Genomic DNA, 12,690 nt, shown 5'->3' on the forward strand with positions numbered 1-12,690 from the left:
AAAATTTGATCACGATTTAAATACAGTATTTACTTTTAATATTACCGATATGTCATCGAAAAGAAAACGTGTTATATTATCATTAAAAGACAAATTAAAGTATTTGTTTCGATTATCCGGATTTTTCCTTATCCGGACTACCTTCATCCCCAATTAGTCCGGATAATCGAGGTTCTACTGTATTTCTGACCCAGTGACAATTTATAATTGAAACATCAGTTTTAATCTAAAAAAATGTTTTATTCAACTCCAGCTAAATAATTTTTTTTGTATGGAAAAATATTGATATTCCTTTAAACAGTTCAGAGGTATGTCAGTTTTGTAAAACTAGTAGTTATTCATTACATTTACTTTTTCATTGTACAGTATTAAATTTTCACATATTAGAACAAATTTAATAATAATCTTATGTTTGTTATTTATAAAAATGATTTTGTTAAAAATGTATTGACTCTCATGTTATTTTCATTTTATGATTTGTTTAACAAAATTTTAAGTAATGTATTCTCCCCCATTCCAGGGAGTTCTAACCCTTAAGGAATTAATAAATTGAATTGAATTGAATTATTACATTGTTATTCATAGTAAATAAGGCAATATATATGATTTAATATGATTTAACTTTTTTAAATTTTTTTTTCTTAGTGTCTGCATTTTTATGAAATATGAAAAATTTTTTAAAAATTATTTTATTTCATTTTTTACATAGAACTTAAATCAAAAACACGTGTTTTTGAATAATTTAAGCAGCCATAAATCAAAAATAAATGTTACATAAATTATACAGTTAAAGAACTAAAAATAAGGATGAAGTAATGATAATTGAATTTATGAATAAACATTACTCAAATATTATGTAATTGAAAAATTTATTGTTGCTTTAAATATTTTTATAAAAATATTGTCTATCTTTAGAAACAAAATTAAGTCTATTTAAAAGTGGAAATCAATTGTAAAAAAGCATTTTTTTTTAATCTTATAAATATAAAATTTCATTATTCTATTAATTTTTTTTATTCAGGAAAGAGTTAATGTAACATTCCAACATTTCATATTATTTAGATTCATGTACTGAGTCTTAATTTTTAATACATTTCTATAAAAATAATTATTTATAAACAAACTCAACTAAAAAAAATATTTAAAATCATGTTTACCATAAGAAATAAGTGATGGATCCACTCCAACTCTGCCACCACAAGGTAAAACCTGCAAAATAATTATATTTTATGTCTCAACGTAAAATAATGATGTAATATTATAAACTGGATAACTGTATATTCACTAAACTAACATTCCAGCAGGAAAACTTAATCATAGATGTTTTTGACCTCCTTTAAAGGCCATCTTCAGCCACATAAAATTGAATTACTGAAGTGCTTAACAGCTTTCAATAAAACACATTACAAAATTTGAAACATTTCAAATTTTGAAACATTTCAAATTTTGTAATTTGAAATGTTTCAAGTCAAAAGTTAAAACATTTCAGGAAGTTTCTATAAAAGTCTTTCTGCTGGAATTTTATGATTTAGTGTTCTAGTGAGTAAAATGATGATTGCCTCAATATTACTACTATATCAATTAATGGAATAGAAGTAAAGAAATATTAATTTTCTAAATAAAATATTTTATTTCAATTATTAAAACTTTGATAAAAATTTTGCATATTTTTATCATAAAATCTAAAAACAAAAATGATGAAATTTTTCACAATGAAAGATCATACAGCAGAGCATCGATTATCCGAAAGTCAATTATCCGAAAGAATCCCAGTCGGCAAATTTAAATTTTCGCCAGTGCTGTGGCACTGCAATCTTTGGCTATGTCTTGGGCTACTCAAATATTTTACGTTTTTGATACTAAATTAACTTCTGAAGTATAATTTTTTATTGTTTTTATATTTTTCAATATATTTATTTTGTTTGTACAAAATAAAAATTAAAAATTTTAACGATACAATACTCTTCATTTGGCTTAACATCGACAAAAATTCAATGCGAAGCGACACACAATGGAGAAAAATTTCAACAGGGGATAAATTAATATATTTTTTTGTACATAATCGGTTATCCAAAATATCGATTTTCCAAACAGCCCAGTCCCCAATTGATTCAGATAATCGACGATCTACTGTATATTTTTAAAAATGGATATGAATTCCAAAAATATAAAAGCAAATATTTTTAATAATTTATTAAATAATTTAGAATCATCTGGAAGAAAAGATCTGGTTTGAGACAGAGCTAGCACCCACAACTGCCACTTGCCATGTGGTGTGCTTGCCAGTTGTGCCACCTGGATCCCAAGCAAGTCTTTGCTTCCATATGTATTTAAATTTAGAAATTTAGATATAACCTTATACGGTTAATCCGGTCACCCTAGAGGACTGACTGGGGGATGACTCCTACATCAATGGCCTAAGTATGAACTCCCACAATGGCACTCAGCCAGCTAACATTTTACCCAGCAAGGTGTATTATATATAAGTATATCAAACATCATAAAGCTTGCTGAGTGCCATTGTGGAGTTGTACTTAGGCTCTGGGTGTAGGAGTCATCCCCAGCCAGCACTGAGATGAACTGTGTAAGGTTATATCTAAATTTAAATACATCTGGAAGTGAAGGCTTGCTCAGGATCCAGGTGGCACAACTTGCAAGCATACTGCATAGCAAGTGGAGGTTGTGAGTTTTTCCTTATCCGGACTACCTTCATCCCCAATTAGTCCGGATAATCGAGGTTCTACTGTATTTCTGACCCAGTGACAATTTATAATTGAAACATCAGTTTTAATCTAAAAAAATGTTTTATTCAACTCCAGCTAAATAATTTTTTTTGTATGGAAAAATATTGATATTCCTTTAAACAGTTCAGAGGTATGTCAGTTTTGTAAAACTAGTAGTTATTCATTACATTTACTTTTTCATTGTACAGTATTAAATTTTCACATATTAGAACAAATTTAATAATAATCTTATGTTTGTTATTTATAAAAATGATTTTGTTAAAAATGTATTGACTCTCATGTTATTTTCATTTTATGATTTGTTTAACAAAATTTTAAGTAATGTATTCTCCCCCATTCCAGGGAGTTCTAACCCTTAAGGAATTAATAAATTGAATTGAATTGAATTATTACATTGTTATTCATAGTAAATAAGGCAATATATATGATTTAATATGATTTAACTTTTTTAAATTTTTGTTTTTTAAATTTTTTTAAAAAAAAAAAAAAAATATATATGATTTAATATGATTTAACTTTTTTAAATTTTTTTTTCTTAGTGTCTGCATTTTTATGAAATATGAAAAATTTTTTAAAAATTATTTTATTTCATTTTTTACATAGAACTTAAATCAAAAACACGTGTTTTTGAATAATTTAAGCAGCCATAAATCAAAAATAAATGTTACATAAATTATACAGTTAAAGAACTAAAAATAAGGATGAAGTAATGATAATTGAATTTATGAATAAACATTACTCAAATATTATGTAATTGAAAAATTTATTGTTGCTTTAAATATTTTTATAAAAATATTGTCTATCTTTAGAAACAAAATTAAGTCTATTTAAAAGTGGAAATCAATTGTAAAAAAGCATTTTTTTTAATCTTATAAATATAAAATTTCATTATTCTATTAATTTTTTTTATTCAGGAAAGAGTTAATGTAACATTCCAACATTTCATATTATTTAGATTCATGTACTGAGTCTTAATTTTTAATACATTTCTATAAAAATAATTATTTATAAACAAACTCAACTAAAAAAATATTTAAAATCATGTTTACCATAAGAAATAAGTGATGGATCCACTCCAACTCTGCCACCACAAGGTAAAACCTGCAAAATAATTATATTTTATGTCTCAACGTAAAATAATGATGTAATATTATAAACTGGATAACTGTATATTCACTAAACTAACATTCCAGCAGGAAAACTTAATCATAGATGTTTTTGACCTCCTTTAAAGGCCATCTTCAGCCACATAAAATTGAATTACTGAAGTGCTTAACAGCTTTCANTAAAAATTATAATTATTAATTTAGTTAAGAGATGGCACCTAATGTCTACCTCTAGTAGCAAATTACTTAGTATTAATCATTAAATTAGTGGAGATATAGCCTGATTATTTAAGTCAATTGTTTGGTTATGTTTTGATAATATTCAAATTGAACAGAAAAACCAATTTAAATCTTATTTAGTATATCTGTATTAAATATAATTAATAATTACTAACAGTTTACGTAAATATATCTCTAAAACTTGCTGCACTGAAAAGCACTCCTTGATGAGTAGAGTATTGGCAAGCATAACGGCCTCAAACTAAGGTACGGAGGAATAGTGAGCAATTCTTTTCTTTACCTCAGTTTGAGGCCATTATGCTTGCCAATACTCTACTCATCAAGAAGTGCTTTTCAGCACAGCAAGTTTTAGAGATACATGAGGCTTTCCTTTTTGTTACCAAGCATAATTACTTTCAGTTCAATGGGAAAATTACATAAATATATAAAAGAAAACAAGATTTATCATATATTTTTCGTTATTATATAATACTGTGCAAATTAGTTGGGACAATAAGAAAATACATTAACAAAGACAACTAAAATATTTATTTGTTTAACAGTTAGTAAATAGTGAATGTGACCCCCTTAGCTTTAATTAATTCTTTCAACTTCTCAACCATTAATATCACTAGCTTTCCACATATCTACTTCACTTCAGGGTCATGCTATCACAGTTTCATGACACTTTCTATCATTTTGGTTTTTGTCATACAATCCATCTTAGATATGTGCATATTAATAATGACCCAAAAATTTCTAATGGCATTTAGATCAAGTGAATTTCCTGGACACTCCAATACCTTCAAATGTTGCTGGGTAAAAAAGCTCTTAGTAAGTTAGAATTGTGACATGGAGCCAGATCCTGTTGAAATACCCTATTGCTGTTAGGAAACAGCTTTTGAACTATAGATCTTTTTGCCTACAGAACATCTGTGTACTTTTTGCTGTCTTCAATGGAGTGAAGCATCTGTAGTCCAGAAGCTATGAAACATCTCCATAACAAGGTGGGTGTTTGGAGATTGATGGATCTGGCCTGATCAAAAATGTTCTACAGGAGAGTAGCATATTAAATCTGACCCATAGTCATGCACCTTAATTAAAGAAGGTTTTGTTGGAAAATATCACTTTTTCTCAATTCTACACAGTCCAGTCTTGATATTTCTTTGCTTAGGATGGCATTTCTTGCTTCATAGTGGGCATCAAAGGCTGCTTTTTTGAGGGACATTGAGCTTGGTGGACACACTCCAGAAGGTGACATATGATAGAAGCATCTACATTAACTCCATGAGATGCAATCTCCCTTTTGATGTCTCCACTTGTCTTCTTCGTGTCTACGATAGTAATTCTTAGCATTAGACTCTCATCTCTAGGGTGATTTTTCTTTTTCTTTCACAATGTCTTTTACAGGACATGTCCACAGACCTTGACTCCTTATGCAACTTCGTGATCCATGAAACACTGGATTGCTCAACCCAACTGTTTTTGCTTTCTGCCTAGCAGTAAATGAAGTGTTTTTGCCTAAAGCAATTATTTTAGCTTGTTTACGAGGTGTGATATCTATGATGTATTTAATAAAGTTTCCAATGAAAATTGTGAACTATGTAATCATGTCTTCAGCCTATAAAATTCTGACTAAAAGTGGAAGTGTAAATAATAGTAAAGTAACACAACAGACAGTTCTAGACTTGCAGATATCACTCTGCTGCAAGTCTAAGTCCATTAAAAGGCTTGGTCTTAGCATTCCTTCTCTTGTCCCAACTGATTCGCACAATATCGTAGTTTGTTTCATAAATGAATGGTACCATATCAAAACAAACCTTCTCACTGTCTTCATATCATTCTGCTATGAACTCTGATTTGTTGGCTCACTTTGGCCACATGCACTTATGCATGGAAACTGGCAATGTGCCAATGATTATATGAAGTCATTTGTATCACAGTGCAGTTTATCTGTAATGGTAAATGATAAATATAATGCTAAACAATTGTTACAATTGAAAGTTTTTTAGAAGAAATGAATTAATCTATAACATGACAACAGTCCAGTTTGTGCATGCATGAGAATTCTATCCATTTTCCATTTCATTTAAGAAATTGTATGTGTTTTTATTGTCTAATGTCTAAAAATATATTGTGATGTGCTGTACAAATAACTTTTAAACAGCAAAATTGGTGGAACTCTTTCCTTTAGCAAACAGAGGTGAATAGCCAAAAAGAAATTTTCAGAATGATGTCATATTTTGACAAGGTGCATTGTTTTGTGAAACAGAATATAGAATGTTTTATAATATCATATCAAATGTTAAGCATGCCTAATGTAACATTTTTTTTTCTTCTTAATGGCTTAATTTTAAAAAGAATTCAACTTCTAAAATCAATTTTAATCCAAAACTTGAATAAAGATTTGTTTAAAATTGATTCAAGCATTATAAGAAAATTTTTTGGTTTATCTTTATACACCAAAACATTTATTTCAATGCAATATAAAATAATTCAAATACAGACATGTTAAGCTAGGTACAGTAGAGCGTCACTTATCCGAATCAATTGGGGACTGGGGTTGTTTGGATAACTTATTTTTCAGATGACCGATTATGTATGAAAAAATATATTAACTTATCCCATGTTGAAGTTTTTCTCCGTTGTGTGTCGCTTTGCATTGAATTTTCGTCTATGTTAAGCCTAATGTAAACTTTTTAAAATAATAATCGTGGCCATTGTAGCATTACAAATTTCTTCTTTATTTTTTACAAACAAAATAAATATATTGAAAAATATAAAAACAAAAAAAATTATACTTTAGAAGTTAATCTAGTATCAAAAATGTTTGATTCCACATGACACACAGTCCTCAGAAAAACACCACACAAAAGTGCCAGTGCTGCCAGCTAAAACACACACATCAACAAAAAATATTGGAGTAGCCCAAGATATAGCCAAAGATTGCAGTGCCACAGCACTAACGAAAATTTCATTTGCCGACTGGAATTCTTTCGGATAAACGACGCTTTACTGTATTATACAATTTAGGCTGCACAATAGGATAAAAATTTAAAAATTATGACAAGTATAGAAATTGCAACCTTTTTTACTCTTTCTTTATGTAACACTTTAAGCTAACAGTAATTTTTTCATTTATACAATTTTGATGTAGGTGACACTTGTGACACTTACCCTGAAGTTGAAAACCAATGTAATTAAGATTCATTCTAATATGATCCTACTGAATAATAATATACTTTTCAATGTAACAGGTAAGTCCATAGTAATGAGTAATCATGATAAAACTGACTTTCATTATAACAGAGCAATTTGTTTGGTACCATAATTGCTTGGTCTATTATATTAAGCATTTACTGTAGTAGTAATAGTGGAAACACAATGTTGAAAATTATAAAATAAGAGATATATTCATTCAAGATTTTAATAATTTGACAAATAAATTGTATATCATATATATATATTGATATATTTAATATTAAAAAATATATATTTTAATATTAAATTCTATGTTTTATTTATTTATTTAAAAATTTATCTATGATGTTTGATTTATTAAGTTAACAGAATTTTCTAAAACCATATACTATATTTACTCAAATGTAAGATGACATCACATCTAAGATGCATCTTAATTTCTACACTCTCATCTATAAATTTTTTGTTTTTGAAAAAATAGACAGCCTGAGACACATTTATGTCAATAGAATTGATTCTGTTAACTAAATACTGAACAAATTTATGGTATTACAATAAATTACATCAAATCTCAAATGCAATGTATTTTCAGATATAATATAACCTAAAAAGTGCATCTTACATTCAAGTAAATACAGTATTTATTACTATTCTGACTTACCTTTGCCAGCCATTCTCCTTGGGTAGGAGTTCCAGTTATTCCTGGGAAAAAAAAGAGGATCTTATGTAAACAGCAATTTATATTTGCATTTATTAGCAATTTAAAAATAATGACTTCAAATTAAATTTATATTATTATTAATGTTTTTAAATCTAATTAATGGTTTTTAAATCTAATTATAATTTTTTAAAATTATAATTAGATTTAAAGTTAAAAGAATAATTAACTACAATATGAATTTATACACAAAACTATTATAAAAAAATTTAAATCAGGTTTTGCATCAAAATGCTAATAATTAAGAAAATAAATCTATTATTCAGTATTATTATTATTTTTTACAATTATGAAAAATTTTTAAGCCATGTAAAATAAATTACAATGGCCCTTGATTTATGATATCTATTTAAATATTTACTGGTTTGTATTTATTTTCTAGTAATTGCCATATCTTTTTTTCCAAAATTTTAGAAACTTCTATATGTACTTCTGCTATCCTGAAAGCAAGTCTAATGCTTTATGTATTCATGGCAAAAGCAATCTTTGGGTATATAGTAAACACACATTCTCTATACAACACAGTAGAATTACATGATATAGAGTTTACATGATGTGTTTGTTTAATGGTAAATTTATTTTTAAAAAATTTGTGATAGTTAATTATAAAAATTGATTTAAAGCTATGCTTAGAGATGTAACTGATATCTATCTGGTACACTGGCATATCAGAACTGGTTTGTTTTATAAACTAATACATCACTTTTTTTTTAATATATGCATTCTTCTCATTGTTTTGCTATGGCAGGTAATTGGAATAAGGCAATGGACATGTTATGTTGAAAAACGAACCCACGATAGTGCGTTCTCTTGGCACCTGATTTGCTACTAATGACCAAGTGACACACAGTTGTTGTTACTTTTTAAGGGTACAAATTTGGTAGGGAGCATAAAATATCACCAGATTTGGTAATGTTTCAAGCGAGTTAGTGATTTAGCAAAAATTTTTTGCAATCTGGTGATTTTTCCATAGTATTATAAATTTATCAAGGTGTGTTTAAATTTTTTCCCAAAACACAGGGCTAAAGTCAAGTCTAACTTATAACTTAGACAAACTAAATAATTACAATTACCTATAATCTGAAAGTGCCTGTAAATTGACTTGTGAATTTTTATTTCTTGATATTTGAATTTAAAATGGTTAACAACATGAATATTATGTAAACCAATGAGTTTTCAGGCTTTCATTTATTCCCAACACATGAACAGTTTAGACAGAAGTGAGTATTGAATTAATGAAAAATTATCACTATGGATCTTATTGGCAGAATTCAGTATTGTATAATCTCTAGTTGTGCTATATTGCAACAGTTTATAAATTTGTACTTTAAAACAAAAACTAAAAGTAGAATCATGTCTAATTGTAAGAGTGATAGTGCAACTTCCAATAAAACTGTAGTTAAAAGACTATGTAAATCTATACCATTAAAAGAGATGAAGTTATTAGAAAAATGTAGGATGAACAATAACATCTCAGTATTTGTAACATAATCCTTCCATTGGAATAGCAAATCATGAAAAATGCTAATAAAGTTAGAGAAATAACTGAAACTTTGAGAAAAAAATTGTTACAATTCTTAGACATTGTCTTGTAATTGGAATTGTGCATATATATTTATATTTCATTACAGAATAAATGTAATGTAAACTTATATAACAAACGAACTGGATAAATATACTACTAATAAAACACACCTTTAATAATCCAGCTAATAAAAATTAATAATGTAAAAATGTTTTCGATCGTTTCTTAACGATCTTCTTCAGTTACCATAACATAGAATAAAATCGAACACAAAAAAAGAACGTAAATACAAAATTAAAATATAAATAACAGAAAAGTAGCTGTGTTGATAAAATAAACAAAAAATATTAATTAATCCGAAAAAATGTCCCTTAACAAAAATAAATAAATAAAGTCATTAATTCTTGTAAAAGGATTGCCATGCGGTAGGTAAAGAGTCCGCATCTCTATAGTTGATGCAACCAGTTTTCTTGTGTGCCTTAAAGATCTCTAATTTCTCCAGATATTTCATTGTATGTAAATTTGTCGTGGGTTTAATTATTTCCACCCGATTCCAATGGACTTGAATGTCTTGTTGTGTTGTGTTCCGTAACACGATAGCACGGTGTTGTCAAGTTTCTTATTACTCGTATATTTATGCTCTTTGATATGTTGTTGCAAGTTGCGCATTGTTGCGCCTACGTAGACAAGATCCAAATTAAAACGCAGTTCATGTAATGGTATAGAATAGATCCCTGATGCCGATTTCCAGTCATAACGCTTCTTATCATTTCTTAATAGCTTGAAAACTGTAGGATTGTGTCGATATACTACACTGAAATCATTAGCCTTGGTCGTTTCTTTATGAACGGGACATAATTTAAAACCATCTTTTGTCTATGGTCTACTGTGGGATGCCGTTGTTTAGATGTTTGGAAGGTTGTAATAAGATTCTTTATGATTTCCTTTTGGTATCCTTGTTGTTCTGCAATCTTTAGAATGTAGTTTAGCTCTGCCATCATGTCTTTTATACTAGAACAATGTGTATAAGCCCTTTTTATCCAGGACCTAAAGGCCGCCAATTTGATGTGATGTGTATCGATTGAATTATGCGGAATTAAAGTGGGTTGAAAGCATGGTTTTCTTATATGCTGGTCCTGATTTCTCCCTGTCCGCAAGCGATGGAAATGTCCAAAAAATTTACAATACTAATCACTCTCCTGGTCCACTTGTAGTAACAAACCGTAAGGGTTATTATTGATCATATCCAAAAATTGCTGTAGCTTAGGTTTTCGTTGCCACAAGATGAATATATCGTCGACGTATCTGGCATACAAAACGATAAGGTGTTGAAATTCGGGTAGAATTTTGTTTTCGAGTTGCCATAAGACTAACTCACATAGAATTGCCGATGTGGTACTACCCATCGGTATGCCTCTTCCCTGCAAATATAACTCGCTCTCAAACTCAAAAAAAGATGTATAACACACTAGGTGTGAAAGTTCTAGTATTTGATTGTGATGTTGTGTCGCATTTTCAACATTGGCAAATAAAAAATCTCTTAATGCGCATAAGCAAGGAGATAATTTCATCGATGGATACATCGAATTAAAGTCGATGTATCCATCGATGAAATTATCTCCTTGCTTCAAGACTGTCATATATTCATCGTCCATAAGAGAAATGTTTTTGAGATCTTCTATTAGTTGTAGAGAGTTGTTAATCGAGAGTGGATGGCAATGAGCTTTAGATTGGAAGAATTTGACCAGTTGTTTTTCGATTAAGAAAGTTGGAGAGTTACATTTCTCTATTACAGGGTGTATTTGGTATCCCGGTTTGTGTGTTTTGGCAAAAGCAAATATTCTCGGTGCTCTTGGCACACGGACGGTGGAGTTTTGCACATGTAAGAGTACTTTTCCGTTATTTATACTTTAATTTCGTATTTACGTTCTTTTTTGTGTTCGATTTTATTCTATGTTATGGTAACTGAAGAAGATCATTAAGAAACGATCGAAAACGTTTTTACATTATTAATTTTTATTAGCTGGATTATTAAAGGTGTGTTTTATTAGTAGTATGTAATGTAAAGCCACATATACATGTTTAAAGTAACACATAAAATAATATAAAAATTTTGTATGAAAAACAATCAATTTTTGTTTATCAGGAACACATCCTATTAAAAAACACCTTACACATATGTAAACAATCCATAAACCCAATTTTTAAGTAATGCCAAACAATCTGCCATATTATAGCCCAATAATATAGCAGAGAAATTAGTTAAAAATCAGGTTTTTTGGATTGTTTGTGTATATAAAATACTACCATGTTGAGGTGGATGTGGTAATTGGCTGAGAACTATGGAAAATACTTGCATGTGATAGTTGGAGGGCTATGGATGCTAAAGTCATCCCCAGTATGTGCTGTAAGTGATCAGTATGGTTATATCTAAATTAATAGCTCTGGAAGCAATGATCAAACAGAGGTCTGGGTAGTGTAATTGGCAATGTATTTGCTTAGTATGCTATGCAGGTTAAAGTTCCATCCTGGGCCAAATTTTTTTTCTTCTAGAAATTCTAAATTAGAGTTAGAGTTCATTTATTACAATTATTAAAATTTTCATGAGATGCCAGCCTATATGCTATGCAGGTTAAAGTTCCATCCTGGGCCAAATTTTTTTTCTTCTAGAAATTCTAAATTAGAGTTAGAGTTCATTTCTTACAATTATTAAAATTTTCAGATTTTAACAAATTCAAATACAGCAAATTCATTAGTCTGTGTGAAGTCAAGTGCCTTGTAAGAGTTTTCATTTAACAATGTGATTTCACTTTACTCCCACATCTGTTCAGCATATGTTTCAGAGTTATGTATGAAAAATAAATTTTCTCACGCTAGTCTGTTTTCAAAATTGACAACTCACTCGTTATATCCAGGTATAAATTGATATGTATACCGCAGGTATAGACATTAGTTTACACCTGCTTACATGTATACAAAATATATCTCAAAATGAATTTCGGGACCCGCTTGTTTTTCTTTATTTGCTTTTTTTATTACAAAATGTATATATGAATTAAACTATATATCATTATTTATAGTATACTTTATATAAAAATATTCATTAATTTATTTAAGATATTACAATATTATCTTTTCTTCGCAATTTTCACTATCTAATATAATTTAAACCGTAGA

At 28.6% G+C, this 12,690-nt stretch overlaps 1 protein-coding gene across 3 annotated transcripts in view; it reads right to left on the reverse strand.

Moving 5' to 3' along the window:
• LOC111635346 (xaa-Pro aminopeptidase 1-like) overlaps nt 1–12,690 on the reverse strand; it is a 132,157-nt gene that overhangs the window by 87,064 nt on the left and 32,403 nt on the right. For all 3 annotated transcript variants that reach the window (XM_023380283.1, XM_023380284.1, XM_023380285.1), the window contains exons 5-6: nt 7,932–7,972; nt 3,794–3,845 (exon numbers count right to left, since the gene is read on the reverse strand). In XM_023380283.1, the coding sequence (XP_023236051.1) occupies nt 3,794–3,845; nt 7,932–7,972 (93 nt within the window). The remainder of the gene's footprint in view (nt 1–3,793; nt 3,846–7,931; nt 7,973–12,690) is intronic.

This window comes from Centruroides sculpturatus, unplaced genomic scaffold (genome assembly GCF_000671375.1).
Source record: "Centruroides sculpturatus isolate CEXI.00-Female unplaced genomic scaffold, Cexi_2.0 scaffold784, whole genome shotgun sequence".
NCBI classification, from domain to species: domain Eukaryota; kingdom Metazoa; phylum Arthropoda; class Arachnida; order Scorpiones; family Buthidae; genus Centruroides; species Centruroides sculpturatus.